This window comes from Ambystoma mexicanum, chromosome 11, assembly GCF_040938575.1.
Source record: "Ambystoma mexicanum isolate Mex_15411 chromosome 11, UKY_AmexF1_1, whole genome shotgun sequence".
Lineage (NCBI taxonomy): Eukaryota > Metazoa > Chordata > Amphibia > Caudata > Ambystomatidae > Ambystoma > Ambystoma mexicanum.
Window position 1 is genome coordinate 979,267,043 of NC_090934.1, and position 16,469 is coordinate 979,283,511.

The 16,469-nt window shown below is 47.6% G+C and overlaps 1 protein-coding gene across 1 annotated transcript in view; it reads left to right on the plus strand.

The window, feature by feature from the left end:
* The first annotated feature begins 7,777 nt into the window (after positions 1-7,777).
* KCNQ1 (potassium voltage-gated channel subfamily Q member 1) overlaps positions 7,778-16,469 on the plus strand; it is a 1,232,969-nt gene continuing 1,224,277 nt past the window's right edge. The window contains exon 1 of the mRNA XM_069624134.1: positions 7,778-8,533. Coding sequence (XP_069480235.1) covers positions 8,184-8,533 — 350 coding nt within the window. The 5' untranslated portion in view covers positions 7,778-8,183. The remainder of the gene's footprint in view (positions 8,534-16,469) is intronic.

The following is a 16,469-nucleotide window of genomic DNA, read 5'->3' on the forward strand; positions in this document are numbered from 1 at the left end:
GATGTCTTTCAAAAAGAGCAAGCGAACACCCTACCTCCGCACAGACCGTATGACTGCCAAATTGATCTGGTACCTTGAGTTCAAGTTCCCTGCAGCTGGATTTACGCCCTAACAGAACAGGAAAACCAGCATCTGAAAACCTACCTCGATCAGTATCTGGCAAATGGCTTCATTGGTCCGTCCAAGCTCCTGCATCCTCGACCCTCTTTTTTGTGTCTAAAAAGGAGGGAGACCTGAGAACTTACATTGACTAAAGAGCACTTAACCAGATCACAGTAAAAAAAACAGTACCCGTTACCGCTTATCCCCGAGGTCTTGGATCAAGTCAACAACACTCAGATATATATAAAACTGGACTTACGAGGGGCCTACCATCAAGTAAGAGTAAAAAAAAAGATACGAGTGGAAGACAGCCTTTCACACAAAATAAGGCCTTTATTAATATCAGATTATGCCCTTTGGACTATGTAATGCCCCGGCAGCGATCCAATTTTTCATGAATGATGTGCTCCGTGAACTGTTGGACGTCTGTGCTCTTGTCTATATTGATGACATTCTTATCTATTCGACCGCCAAGTAGGACCATGTCAACCATGTCTGGGCAGTTTTGGAGAAACTGCAGAAACGCCGGCTACATGCCAAATTGAAGAAATGCATCTTTCATGTGCCAGAAGTAGAATTCCTCTGCTTTATTCTCACACCATGGGGCGTACACATAGACACGCGAAAGGTAGACGCTATCCTTAACTGGCCCCGACCGACATCCATAAAGGGAGTACAGAGTGTACTCGGGTTCACCAACTTTTATCGCCGGTTCATTCCTGGGTTCTCCCAGATCATCCACCGAATCACCTCTTTACTAGGGAAAAATAAACAATTTAATTGGTCTGCAGAGGCAGAGAAAGCCTTCCAGGAGCTAAAACAAGCATTTACCACAGCACCAATTCTACGGCATCCTCGACCAGAACTGCCATACGTGGTCGACACTGATGCTTCCAACATAGCAATGGGAGCAGTCCTGTCACAACGAGACCCCGAAACAGGTCAGTTGCATCCCATGGCATTCTGTTCTCACAAGTTTTCAGCCCATGAATTGAATTATGCAATCACTGATAAAGAACTGCTAGCAATTAAGGCAGCATTCAAAGCCTGTAGACATTATCTTCTTGGAGCTAGACATACAGTCACCGTCGTCACGGATCATCGCAATCTACAATATCTGAACACCGCTAAAGCGCAATCATCATGCCAGCTCCGCTGGGCTCTCTTCTTTGCGGAATACAACTTCGTCATCACCTATAGACCCGGAGTACGAAATGGAAAAGTGGATGCCCTGTCTCGCATGAGTGAGGGAGAAGAGGCATTCACTACACCAGACCCCATGGCCATCATCCCGGAAGGACGAATCCAAGGCATGATTGCTGCAACCACCACTCTAGACAACTTAAAATCTGACCTGCAACACTTGATGAGTCCACCAGCGCAACGGGAATGGCTAGGGAAGGGAGACCGGTATACGATGGTGGACAACCTACCATACTACCAAGGACAATTGTACATCCCGGATAAGAAATTCCAGAATCAAATCATCGCAAACTATCATGATTCATTAGTAGAAGGGCATCCGGGAATAGCCAAAACCCTAGCTAAAATAAAGAAAAATTACTGGTGGCCAACTTGGCGAAAGGACATTGTCAAGTTCATCGCAACCTGTGGCACCTGTGCACAACACAAGTCCCAAAAACAAAGTCATGCAGTTCTGCTACGTCCTTTAGAAGTACCCCCAGCACCTTGGCATAAACTATCAATGGATTTTATTACAGACCTTCCCTCCTGTAATGGATACAATACCATCTTAGTCGTCGTAGATCTGTTTTCCAAAATGGCCCTCTTTATTCCCCTGAAAGGTCTCCCAACTGCTTCTACTCTGGCTACCATGTTTTTGGAACAGATTGTCGGGCTACACAGATTCCCATCAATTTTGATATCAGACGGAGGAACTCAGTTTGTCTCTGCATTCTGGAAAAGATGTAAAATTGCCAAATCGACCTCCGGTTATCTACAAGCCATCACCCCAAAAACGACGGCCAGACCGAACGGACTAACCAGACCCTGGAGCAATACATAAGGTGTATGCTGCAACACAACGAGGATACCTGTAAGGACATACTTTGGTTAGCAGAATATGCATATAACAACTCCATTCACACCAGTACAGGACAAAGCCCATTCTACATAGTGTACGGTCAACATCCACGGACATCCGTTTTCAACCCACTCAAATCAAATCATTAGAAATGCCCGCTGTAACGACCTTACACAAAACCATCACCCAGATTCTTAAGGAAGCAGCAGAGCATCTTGCCAGAGCCAAAGAGAAACAGAAACAGTTTGCGGATCAACACCGAAGAGAAGCTCCCAACGACCAAGTCGGACACAAGGTTTGGTTAGCATCCAAAAACATCCCCCTGAAAGGACCACAGGCGTTCCATCCCAGATATCTGGGACCCTACACTATCAAGGCTATGATGAACCCTGCGGCCATGAAATTAGAATATTAGAATTACCGGCCCACATGCAGATCCACCCAGTGTTTCATGTCTCCCTCCTAAAACCATTGAGACCAGGTACGCGGATCGATACTCCATCGGATCCCAAAATAGTTGAAGGAGAACCAGAATATGAAGTTAAAAGGATCCTAGACTCTAAGATGGTCCGGTCCAAGTTATACTACCTTATAGACTGGAAAGGTTATGGACCGCATGATCGGACCTGGGAACCCAGTGAGCATGTCCACGCTCCACGATTAATCAGGCAGTTCCACTACAATAACCCCACTAAACCAGGGCCAGGGGGGAAACCACCCATGAGAGGGACCTTGAGGGGGAGTGCTGTCATGGGCATAGGCCCCATAACACAAAATCCACACCATCTAGTGATGATGGCAATGGGTCACTTGACTCACTTATGTCCCTTTGGAATCCATAAACACAGGGGCCCTGACCTGACTCAGTCCTGGTGCCTTTGGTGCCTGGCTCATATAGAGATGTGAGCAGGAACACTTTATTTCAGTGCAGGAGAGCTTTTACTTTATTTCAGTGCAGGAGTGCTTTTATTTTACAAGAACTTTCCAGGAGCTGAAAGCCTTTATTCCAGAGAACATCCTGATGTGCTGACTCATCGGGTGTGGCTCCCTAGGCCTGGTCTTCATGTGCTGACTCATCAGGTGTGGCACGGTGTGGCAGGCAGGCTGAACCTGGTGGCTGTGGCTTCAGAAGCTCAGCTATATAAGCTGCTCCATCCTTAAGGTTGGTGTATCGTGTTACTGTGCACTCGCGTGCAATGTGACGCTCACCGCCACTTGAACCACTTTACTTACCTTTGAAACCAGGTGTTCTCCTGCATACTCACCTCCAGGAAACTGGTGCTTCATTGCTTCATCTACAGACTCATCTCCTGACATCCAGTGATCTTGATCCCGACGCTGCAGCACCGTGCTCTGCATCCACGAACTCAGACCCCGTGAAGAAGAAGAAAGACAAGGTTAGAACATCCGTCCTAGGGCCGCTCCACATTTGACCCCGCATGCCCACTAGTTAACAAATAACCAGCTACTGTACCGCTGCAGCTTCGTTCCTCGTTCCCTCTGGCTGTCACCTCGAGCTCTGCAGCTTCTGCCCGGCCGGCAACATCACCTGCAAGGGAAGAAAGCAAAAGAGCAAACATAAAAAGCGGAACGGACAGCAATACAAGACAACAAACTTTACAATACAACAAAAACAGACGAGGAAAGACAAAGGCAAACAGGAACACTTTCCTGAAGTATAGTGCCAGAAGCAGCTGGACGGAGTGCTCGCCAAAACTAATCAACAGGAGCAGTTCCAAGCAATATCACCTATTACCACCAGTCAACACATAAGCGCAGAGGGTGAAGTCTGGCCCGAGCAACCTCACCCCCGTGAGGGCTGCAACCGTGCCCCAACGCCTCGACAGAGACCAGGTGAGCGTAACAGTAGCCTGCTCTATTACCCAGTCCAAGGATCTTTTATCATGAATATCCCTCACCAGCTGGGTCATGATGTATTTTGGGAGTGCATGAAAGTAGGTAGTTATGAACTCTCTGCTATCCGTGTGCACCCTCCTGGTGGTTTGTGCGAAGGCGGGTTTTAGCTCCTGCACAAATTCTCGTGGGGTCTGACCTTCTCTGCATTGTAAATTTTAGGCCGCTTTGCGAGCCTCTTGGGGGTTTCTGTGGGCAGACAAGTGCTTCAAGATGGCCGCCTTGTAACAGTTTATTCATTAAAATACTCTTTTGAGCCAGATGGGCTGGCCTTTTTGACCTTCAAATATCAAATATGGTAATTTCTGCCTAGGCTACCTCCAAATGTCAGTTTAGCCCAGGGTTGCAATGGAGTTTGTCTTTGCATCTCCTTGGTTTGAGTGGATGGGAGGTGTCACTTCCAAAAGTAACATGTAGGTGTCCCAGAATCTATTGTGTCAAGCTGGATCCTAGCCACCAAGTCTGATGGCCCTGTTACTTTCACCCACTTGGTGCATTTAGAGCTTCCGGATGCTGGTCTCCTTGTGGGGGATGCAATGTCCTTTGAAGGCAGGGCAGGAAAAACCTGTTCTGTGGCTTCCAGTACAGCCAATGCATTTATTTATTTAGTTTTCCTGAGCCGGAAAGGCAAGACTGTTGGAATAAAACATTATATTATATTTTAACAAACCCCCCATACATTTCTTGGCGGGGATATGGCCTTATTCAACATTACACTTTTAAAACATATATATTTCTTGTTTGCAAAAGCACATTTTGACACGTGGTGAATTCTGCTGGGATGTCCCTTTCAAATTTGGTTTTCTCTTCCATCTGGATTCCAAACATTGCTTGCAGCCCTAGTCAGTTTCTCTTGCACAGCAATATGTTCAAGGCACAAGTCCACTGAAATTGACATATGCACAGAGAGCTAGTATTTCTTTAGAAGAGTTTATTTTGACATGTTGTAGCATAAAAGTCAATCGTGTTTCCTTAAGGCTGAGAGTAAAGTTTCGGTGATTTACAAGATCTTGCCTGCCACAGCCTGTCATTCAGTGATAATGCTTTATTTTGCTAAAGCACAACTTGAATATGGCTGGGCATAGTTGGGTCTTACTGGATCAGAACTGTATATGTTGAACTGAGGAAGAGCATCAGGGCACCATTATTTTAAATGTTGAGTATTTCCCTTTTCAATGGGAAACTTTGAGCTAGCAGCAAAGCAGTGCTGCTTTTCAATTCTCTTCTTTGGTGCGCATAAGAAAACACACTGGCAGCCTTTCTAGGTGTGTTCTCTGTTTCATCCTGCACCGTAGGTGCTTGGCAAGACAGTGCAACCGTCTTTTTGAAGCTGCAAAACACAGTATTAAGGCAAGGTGATAGTGCTCAACAGTGCCAGTGCAGTAATTTTGCTGGTAACTGCTGAAATGCAGATTGGTGATGGAGGGGAATTCTGCTGAGTGGATAAATGTACTCCACAGCAGAAAAGGAATAATGACACTGCACAAAATTATGAGTGGTCCTCCTACACTCTGCACGGCAACAAGTAAGTGCAAGTCTGCATGGAGATGTACTGCCTCGAGAGCGCTCATGGCGGACTAAGTGCTGAGATCTCTCACATGGCCTGATGTGCCTCACACCTGCATGGCGTACTATGCAAATACACAAGTTGGTGGCGCCAAAACAAAGGAAGTGGCAAGGATGTGACAGTTTGCCACCAATGTTGCCCTACTACTGGTGTGCACTCTCTACTGCGGGCAGTGTGATGCTGCCTACTCTTGCCTGAAGGATGGAGCTGAAGAAAGAGGTGGCACTAACAACCTGCCACTGGTGGGCGCCCTTGCTGGTGGCAGTGTCCTGCCCGCCCTCCCACCTGTGAGGAGAACGGTGTGAGTGGGTTCTTTGCCCTGCTACTGGTGTGCGCCCTTCCGAGCCCACTATAGGTGGACCAGGCCGTCATCTGTCGGGCAAACCAACGTCTTGCAACCCTCAAGTCCACCACTGAGAAGAAGTGCTATGAGGCAATGGAGGGTTGCAGCTTTGTATGATTGCTTGTGCGCCCTCCTGTCCCGCGACAGTGGAGAGATACTAATGCTTGCAAAGTTTAGCCAAGAAGAAGGGGGGTGAGTAACATGCTGACACCCCTGCCCTGTTGACATCCTGTGGCGCAGCATAGACGCCCTGCTATCTGCGTCTCGATGCCTCTCCCAACATCAAGGAACCAAGCCGATTTGGCCCTTGTTGCTCCCCAGGCGTGGCTTTACTGGCCTCTGAACTGGAACATCCACAGACCTGGACCCGCTGAGATGTCTATCCTGAATCGACACTGGAGCCAAGTGAACCGGTCTCTTGCAATCCGGACATTGCACTGAAGAGACTCAGTGGCCATGTGTTTAGATGCTGGAGGCGTGCATGCAAATTGTGTGCTTAAAGAGGTCCCAGTTAAATGGAGGTGGGGCTGTATTCCCGGAAGTTCAGAGTCATGCACTTAGTGGCACCAGCGGTTAGCAATGGTGTCATTTGGTGGTGAAAGTTCCACTGGCCCCAGGTTAATAAAGGGTGTTGTAAAATAGGATCAAACTGCCAACATTCCACCAGTGGTACGATAACCACGACTCTCACACGCGGGGGATGTGTAGAGTGTGTTAATGTGTGTAGTCTGGTTATGGTTTTAGTAATTTGTGTTGGTCCGTTATGAAAAAGGAGGAGTGTGGTGTGGGACCTTCCCCAGCGTGTTGCCCCTTTAAGGGAATGTGTCCCTCCTCTGTGTGTTGCACTTTTAATATGGGCCATAACTGTGTCATGGCCCAAGCTAATAAAAGCAGCCTCTGCAGACACGCCCACCAGAGCGGCTGCAGACTCCAGAAGTGGAGCGACTGACTCCATGTCTTATTTCATGTAGGCCGCAGGCCTACACGTGGATGCACAGGCCTGGATGCCCTGATGCCGTGGGACCCTCGTGCCAGCACAGTGGCACAGGCCCACACTGTCAGGGGCCTGGCTGCCTGTGCCCCCACCCACAATGGTGCAGGTGTAATGTAGTACCAGGGGGCCTGCCAGATGTCCAGGGCAGGCCCTAACCTCCACAGGCACTGGGCCTGTTGAGTGCTGGTATTCATGGCACTCTGGTGGGCAGGCCGGTTGTCCATCGCACCCGCCACAACACTATGCATGATGTAGGGAAAGGTCATTTGCTGCTTACACCTACCTCGCTATCACTTCCCTGCACTATGCCACTTCCAGGCTTATATGAAATGGATGGCACATCACGGGTCGAACAATACTTAACTGGAAAATGCCTACTGCGATCGAACAGGGACTCTGTTTTCACACTGCTAGGTAAAACCAGACCACCAGGAGGTGTTAAACCGCAAGCAAACATAAGGGTTTTAGGACCGGGGAGGAGCAAGTGTAACACTGCTTTGGTTGTTCCTTTTAATCTACAGAGGAAGGAACGCTGTTGTTTACTTTCAGAAACATTGTGCATGAGCGTTGTTTTGAACTTGTAAACAAAAGCTGAGAGGGCTACTTGTATGACTGGCAGAGAAAATTGTAGCACTTAAGGAAGGGGGGGGGGGGAGAGAGAGTCTTATCAGTAGGGAAGGGAAGGGGAGGGGGTTGCGAGACCTGAGCAGCAGGAGACGCGAGGGACTCGGAGGCTGGATACAGATGAAGAACGTGCGACTTTATTGCCATCACGAGGAATGTTTGAAACCCGTAACTTTACACTTAGCCGGGGCGCCCTGAGAGAGCTGTGGAGGTACCTCAGCAGAGAGTGAGGCACTTGCGTCGCCGGAGAGGAGCAGCCGCGCGTAGCAGCGGAGGGACCTGCGGCTGCAGCGAAGAAGTGTACATCGAAAAAGTTCCCTCCCAGCCGGTGTGCGCAGGAGGCGGAGCGGGGAACCGCACTCCTTCAGGACTCCCTCTGTGCCATGCCCGAGCTGAAACGCGGGGTGTGGGTGGGCAGCGGGTTGCCTGCGCCCAGCTCCGCCGCTCACACGCTGCCTCTGCACAGGGGCGCCCCGTAGACTTCTCCACCGGAGGGCGACCGAGCCCAGGCACAACTGCCCAGCTGAACCAGGGGCAAAGAGCAGGAAAGGGCAAGAGCTGTCGGGAAAGTAGCCCGCGCCGGATCGCTACCCATATGTCCACCTCACCAGAGCGGCGCTGGAGCCTGGCCCGGGCACTGCCCAACCGCCGGGGCAGCCACAAGAAGCCGCCCTCTCTGGAGATGGCCGAGAACGCTGCCAATGCCCACTACGAGCCTATCCCGCCGCCCAAGGGTGCCGGGGGCAACGGACAGACCCCTGCCCCGGACCCGAAGAGCGAGGCGGTGCTGGTGACGACCGACCTCCCCCGCGTCAGCATGGACCCCCGCATGTCCATCTACAGCGCCCGCCGCCCCCTGCTCTCCCGGAGCAACGTGCAGGGCCGCATATACAACTTCCTGGAGCGGCCCACGGGCTGGAAGTGCTTCGTCTACCACTTCACGGTGTAAGTGCTGCTCCGGCTTCGTGTCTGAATTCTCTCCTGAAAACGTTAAATGCTGTAACTCCCGAAGGAGTGGGGCCGTGCCTGTTGCCCCGTGCTCCTTGCCCAGCCCATGCAGATGTATGGCGAAGATGCCTCAGGCTTTGCCCCTCCCGTGGTTTCTCATTTTTATTGAATCCCCGGTGAACGGGCCCCAGCGCATTCCTGGGGGGGGGGGGGGGTAATGGTGCACCATTTGGAAGTATGCAGGTGATTTGAAGCAATGGTCATCCTAAAGCACTATTCCCCACTGGTTCTTTTTGTGGCTTGTCTCTTGCATACGCTTGTCTTTTCCTTCACCATTGCACGCCCTCATCTGACCTTCCTTTTCCTATTTTCACCCGCCACATCCATTCTTCACTGAACAACACATTCATGTTTTGTACTAAGCTTGACCAAGAAACTCATGCTCTACATACTGCTCTTCTCCTGTGCGTAACAGCATTTTGCAGAATATCAATAGTTCTGGAAGGTTTATTTATTTATTTTGCAAACCGCCTTATGGCCCTCAGCCCTAGTAAGTAGCTCGTGGCACTGCCTGCATTGATGCCTCCAGGCTGTAAATGCCCTCCTCTTCTCTTTAAAGCCGGTGCTCATGCTCCAGGGCACTAGTGGCAAGCCCTTGGGCATTTAGAAGCATTCTTGGCCTGATGTTTGGCTGTATTAACCATGTGTAGGCACGTTGGTGTTGACCAACTATCGATTGCGAACTATCTGAACAAATAATCGGGAATATAGTGATGCAACCTATCCTGAGAGAGAAACACTTGAAAAATGTCACCTCTAAATGATTGCGCAGCCCTAAGCGAATGGTAAATGTCCTATTCAAATTTAATGTGTAACTGGACAACAAATACAGTGAAACAAGGAGTCCAAAGCAATAGATTCTTCAGTAAAAAAAAACGCTGTTGGAACAGATTTTATGAGTTGATGCAAAAACAAGACGCCGACACGTGTTTCGACCCAAAACAACGGGTCCTTTTCAAGGCAAGACGTATGTTATTCTAACTGAGTTGGAAAACCCAAGCCCTCCTTAGGGGCAGATATATGGGCCAATTCTAAAGTAGTTGATTCTCCTCAAGAATATAAACGGCAAATAACTGTAGCAGTCTCTGTTACTGATACATTGTGGTACATTCCCAAAACATGGGAGTTTGTTCAAACGTTGCAACTGTAAGTTCAGGGGCTGGTTCCCCACTGTGGCCAGAGTCCAAATGCTTCACGAAATGAGTGTTCTATCCTGAGGGAGACCTATCCTTTTAGTTCCCATCCATTCTCTGCAGGGTATATGGTCTGACCATGTGTGTTCTGTGGGGTGACCGTGAAGTCATGAAGTCGGGCCTAGCCTTATTTGTTGAATTGGAAATAATCAAACTACCCACCCCCTCACAGCGGCTGAAGTATAGCTGTCCTTTTTCGGAGAGTGTGATGCATTGGTTTACTTCATACCTATCATGAGTTCTTCCAAATGATTATTTTCTGATCTGTGCACTCGCCAGCGCTCTCCTCACTCTCTCTTTTTTGAATGGCTACATTATCCTGTTTTGTTCTTCCTCAATGTTGTGTGACACTCCCGTTTTTATTTTGACACCAGCGTTGATTTGAGGTGCAGGCTTAAATGATATATAGTGTCAGAGCAATATTGAAAACTGCATGCAAAAGAGCCCGTTTTTTTAGCACAATATACACCAAGTGGTCTGCTTTGGGAGTACTCCTCATTAGGGTTCTGTCGTCCTATTCACTACTCACTTTTGTTAGTTAAATATGACAATTTTCGACTTAAGTAAAGAACTTCAATGTCATTGTGGACAAGGACATGCCACTTGGACCTTAAGGGTCGAAATAATGTAAACACTACTTTCCGCAAGTGTGCTTAAGAGTGTCATTCCATGCTTGACAGACAGCTGCACATGTATGAAGATTAATTCCAAGTTCCAGGACCATAGCGCCTCGTAGGCTGGTTTTCCCACTTGCCTTCTGCAACCACTCCAGGTGGCTCTGAATGCTGAAATTAGGAAGACGTTAGTCAGAAGAGACACCCATGTCTTCCTGGCACGTAGAGCTCTGCATTGCCGACCACTGTCAGCAATATTCAATGTTAAGTGAGTTTGCATGTCCTTTTTGTTTTTGTCAAGCGTATACATTTCTACGAGGACGCAATTGTAAGCTATTGCGCCTCTTGTACATTAGTGAGCTATTACGCCTCTTATACAATAGTGAATGTCTTATCAAGGTGCCCCTTTTTCTACTGTTCTGTTGGGAAGGTAACTTTTTTATTCTCAGCCTGCTTTGTTTATGAATTCGTTGCCTTTTGAAAATCGGATTCTATAGTTAAATGTTCTCACTTTCCAACGAATTATAATTTAACTCATCCAAGAGGTGTGTCCACTCCAATTGTAGTTAATCTGCTGTGAAGCAGTCTCTTTTATGTGCACTATGAAGTGGTATTATCCATGTATATAATTTATGCATGCACAAATATGCATTTAAAGTCGAGCACCTTCTCTTCTTATCCTAATATTATGATTTATAGCCATGCATCTGCTTTTAAACTGTCGACTATTGCCTTAAATGTGGGTTTAACACATGAATACCATGGCTTTGTGTTAATATATGGTCCTCCACATGGATTAAAGGGAATACATCAGTCGTTGAGCATCAAAAAGTGATGAACGGAACGTTTTGAATGACTTGCCACCAATGGCATATCTCTGGACAGCCTCAATGTAAACATGTTTCTGTATGTTCAGTGCCATTACAGGAGGGGGACTATCCATATGCACATTGGCCTTAGTTCCATTGGGCAGAATGCCATCTGTGAAGGTGGCATTTTAATCTTATTTTTTTTATGACCCAACTGTATGCTGGTAATTCTGACCCTCAGTGAGCCCTGTGAATCAGACTCTCCTTCATAATGCCCCATGCTGAAAAGTAAAGTGCCAACTTGCAACCCTCTTGAGCATATCTACCGGCACCCCTCAACAGTTGCCTTGCAGTTTGGCAACAAGGCAATTACAGAGTAAAATATGAATTTCTACAAACAGCCAGATGGAACTGAAAGTTCCAGCAGGCATGGACTGCCTTTAACCATGGACAATCCAGTTCCAAATGATTTAATGGTGTGCTTCCGGACATTGTTGCAGATTAATCTCTACCTATAAGCCATGACTTGTTTTGACATGGTGGCGTCTGGGAATTTACAATTTATACTGGCCAAAACTCTTTGGTATTATTTTTTTGTCAGCTTTGTTTTTAGTGACCTTGACCCCCTTCCTGTGTATTTTCTATCTGGGATTGAGTGTCACCCAAAACAGATCATTTGGGCTCACCTGCAGCAAGCCTTTGTTCTTCGTGGGAAAGACTTGTCACATATTAGTTCAGGGTCTGCCCCAGGGGACAGGGAGAGGCCTCATGCTTCAAAGGGCAGGACGATTATTTGATACAACACAGACAAGAGAGAGGGCAGAGTTAGAGTAGCCAGGAAAAGAGTTCCAGTCCAGATTATAATCATACCATCTTGGGTCACCCACGCTTCTTGTCCTGCTCACTTCCTGCAGACAAAGCCCTCTGAGACTGACTGTCCACTGCTCACAGCAGCAAGATTGGACCCTTTCAGAAGTCTTGAAATGGAACAATCTGCTGTGACAGACAGTTTATATAAGTGGGTGAGACACCCCTTTAATTCGATCATCTTTGGACTTGAGAAGAAGGATTTAGCTGGGCAGACTCTATCAGGATATAGTCTGCCCACAGTCCTCTGCCATAGAGTTGAAGATAGAAGGCTCCAAGAAGGGGCAGAGACCATTCCCTCATCCACCCAAATGGAGCATTTGGATGAACTGCTGTGTGGACAAGTCCTGCCTCAATCCTGAACGCTGAAACCAGGATTCTGCTCACTGGAGGTGACCGTCTCTGGCAACCTTCCTGGTTGGGAAGGGCAGACCAAGGATTCCTGTTCTCCTGGGCAGAGTTTCCCTGCAACCCAGGAGTCAAGAAACAGTTCCGGGCTTTGTTTCCCACCCTGATTTTGTTTTCGAGCCGACTTTCCAATTTTGATACTCGCCACACTTGTGTCCAATTCGTGCCGCTGACTTCACCATTTCCTGCCTGTGCTCCAGTCGTTTTCAAGTCGATCACCACCGAAGAACCAAATAGCATTGTTGGACTTTGTTGAACCGACTTGAGCACTTCTAAGTGCCGACTCGACCATTATCTGCCTATTTTTCGCTCGATTCAAGCCGATCACCTCTGCAGGACCGCAAACGTTGTTGAAACATCTCACTCTGACACATCCACCTTGGTGAATTCGATCCATGGGGAACAATCCACTCGACACCATCTCATTGTAACGTGCCTTAAACCCTGCCTCAATGCGTTGGGCCCCAATAACAATCCTTTAAGGTATTTGTGTAGTGGTTCTGCCCCTTGGCCCGCCTAAAATAGCCCTAGTGACATTTTAAGAACCTTGTGCTGACCCTTTTAAAGACTTCTTCATATAACTTAAACATTGCTGCTGAAAATAATGCCTGTCTACCCATCTTCAGACCCATATGGCCTCTTTCATCTTAGTCTGCTTATTCTGTGTCTTCTCTTACAGGGAAGAATTCTAGGGTTTTTAGTTGTTTTCTATTTTCAGTTTAATTGAAGTCTTCAATCTGTTTAAAGAACCTTGGTTTGGCATTCTTTCATTCTGATACACCAGTTCTATTGTTTGGATGCTTCGTTGCTAGCAAAGATCCCTCCCTGCCCTTGTCAAATGTTGGCATAAGAGGTGAAGGAGGTATACCTGTTGGACTGTGCCTATATCGCCATTTATGAATTGTAGATTACTGCTGGTTTAGTAATAGTGTGGGGATGAGTAGGAGTTGTATACACCACTCATCCCTCTACTGCAGAGCAGTAGTCATGTTGTAACACCTGCCACTAATGGGAGCTGTCCAGCCCAAACTGAAGGGCTGTGACCGAGCAGTTCAGCTGGACTACCCTTCTCAAAGTGAGACCATTTCTGATTTGAAAATGGCCTTCCGCTTCTGTGTCCCTTATGGCAGGCTGGAAAGCAATTGGTTGCAGAGAGCAATTTGATCATTTTATTTTTGAGGCACTTGGTTAGTGCGCGCAACGAATCCAATCGTATCCCGGCGCAGATGAAACCATTCCTCCTCCAAGTACAATCACCAGTCAGATAATACCAATAGACAAAATTATTTAAAAAGATTCGTTTTTAGCTTCCTGCGAAATTCTAGCAAGTCCACTTTCTGTATTTCCAGTGGGAGACTGTTACAAAGTCTCGACCCGAAGACCAAGAAGCTACAGTCTCCCCTGGACATGCATTGTGTATTAGGGACTACAAGCATGTATTTATCCTCTGATCTCAAGGACCTAGTAGGTTGATAAAGGCTATTCCTCGGATATCGTGGTGCAAGGCCTTTAAGGCACTTGAAAACAAGACGCCGCATCTTGAACTTTATCTGGTCCTCCACGGCGAGCCAATGCAGGGAGCAACGCAAGGCAGAGGTGGGGGTGCATTTTGCCACCCCACGTCTCACAGCTGCATTCTGTGCTCTTTGCTATTCCCTCTACATTTTTGCATTACACTAGTTGTTGCCATCAAACTGTCTAATTACAAGTTTGCCTGTATCCTGGCGGTAAATCTGTATGTTTGGGACTTTTGGTGAATGTTGCACTAATGGTTTACGAGTGAGCATCCATACTGATTACAGTTTCTATTGTTCAGTATCAAGGCTCGTAAGCATAGTACCTTCTTTAATGGCCCCTTTCGTAAGCATAGTACCTTCTTTAATGGCCCCTTTCGTAAGCATAGTACCTTCTTTAATGGCCCCTTTCGTAAGCATAGCACCTTCTTTAATGGCCCCTTTCGTAAGCATAGTACCTTCTTTAATGGCCCCTTTTCATTTGGTCGTCTAAACCATCAGAATGCATGTCAGACCTTATTGCATGAAGACGGGCATGGCCCTGCTAATCGTCGGGCAAAAGGTTGCACATTTAGGATGGTATTCTACAAACCTCTCCTTATTTTACGGATTTAGTGTAATCCTAATCTGATTTAGCAGACCTTTCTATGGCTTGACTGCTGGACTCCATAACCAGCTCCTTAAATACTTATCTTGCACTTGTCTACTGCTGCACACCAATATTTCACCTTTTGTAATCTGTTGCCCAGTTTCATTGCACTGGTGGAGTGAGGGAAAAGCAGGTTAGCACAGTTTGTACCAGCCCCGACATACCCCTTTGACCTGGACAAAGCTGGATCATGAAGCAAGATGAACAGAGCCTTCCTATATAATCTTGCCTCACTGCTGGGTGGCCTTCACAGGCTCAGTGAATGAATATACTGGCAGGGTACTGCTCTCCCCAGAAAATTAGGCACTCTGTGTTAGGAGTGGAGGGTCTACAGAAGATTCTGAAACAATGTAGTTTTGAGTTTTTACGCACCATCAGAAATCTGGCAATGCATGCGATGTTAGGGATCTTTTTTGTCAATAGTATTTGCAAAGACCTGTCAATGCAATGGGCCAAAAACCGGCTTGTCATCATCTTCGGTGGGGCATAGGGATAGGTATTGCCTCTTTAGTTTGATCTGTACACGGCGGGGTTTCTCCAGTGGCAGTTTGTGCTCTATACTATTTTAGGCAGATTTGGGATTTCTAAACTGTGAGTTTACTGGGGATGTATTGCTTATTGGGAATTTGATATCAAGCAGAATGCGGATGCCAAGCTTGCTGGGAGCGCGAAACTGGGAGCTTGGTAGGTATGTCAGGCTTCTTTTGGATATCAAGTTGTCCTCTTCTGGGTACCAATTTCTTTCCTGAGCTTATGGAATGCCTTGTCGCAGTGTGATGGCCCTAAACTTGATCTCAATACTTGCCATTATATTGTGTGGTGCAGAAGGATACATGATGTCTCTTCCTTGGACTGCAGAATCCGGTTAGGTCCAGTGGTAGCTTGCTCTTCATGATACGTTTTCAGTGCAGTAAACTGGAACTGGGTGCTTACTGGGCATGTCGAGTGAATCCCCATTCTGTGCCAGTGTGCAACACAGCCATATTTAATTTCACTGGCATTACAACCATTGCAGATGCCGTCAGTGCCCCTGCGCTAGAGCAAAGTGCCCTTGTTACATGACAAGTCGTGGACATGTGGCGGTATGACGTACCCAGAGTGAAGTGCTGTCAGAGCCCTTCTCAAGACACGCCTCTGTTAAGGCTGGCTAGGGCCAGCTGGGCCTAGTAGTTTAACCTACTCCACCCATTCTGGAAGCCAGCATTGTGCCTTCTCATGGTCTCCCAAATGCACCCTGCATTTATGGGTGCATTGAGGCCCTGGTGGAGGCGGAAATGGAACTGTGGCCCATTAATCGGGATTAGCCAGGGGAACAGAGAGCACTCCCCACTGATTGGGCAGCTCCAGAGAGAAATAGTAATGTGAGCCAAGATGTTAGCCTGAGCCTTTATATCTTCCCCACACAGGGCCCTGTAACCAAATGTAGAGACTCCTAATGCTGGGAAATGAGGTGGAGCCGGAGATCATTAAAGCAATGAGAGCCTTGATGGCAAGTTATTTGACGCTTCATCAATGAGATGAAGATTGGAGTAGTTTGTGAAGGGTAAGTGGCACAGCAGAAAGACAGATGCTCTGGAGGCCTGGAAGAGAGGTGAGCCTGAAGCAAGAGCCGCAGAAGCCTGTAGGAGAGATGGCCCAGAGAGGAGCTGCGATGAGGAGGCACATTGGCCTTCCTGGTGCTGGGTTCCATTAGAAAACCCTTGCCCGTTGGAGGCGCTCTGAGACCTGGAGCCATTGGTGGAGTAGAGGGTGTAACATGAAGACGAAGGCGTCGGAGAGCTCACCCAAGGAGCCGGGGGATTCTCTGCGAGAGCTGGAA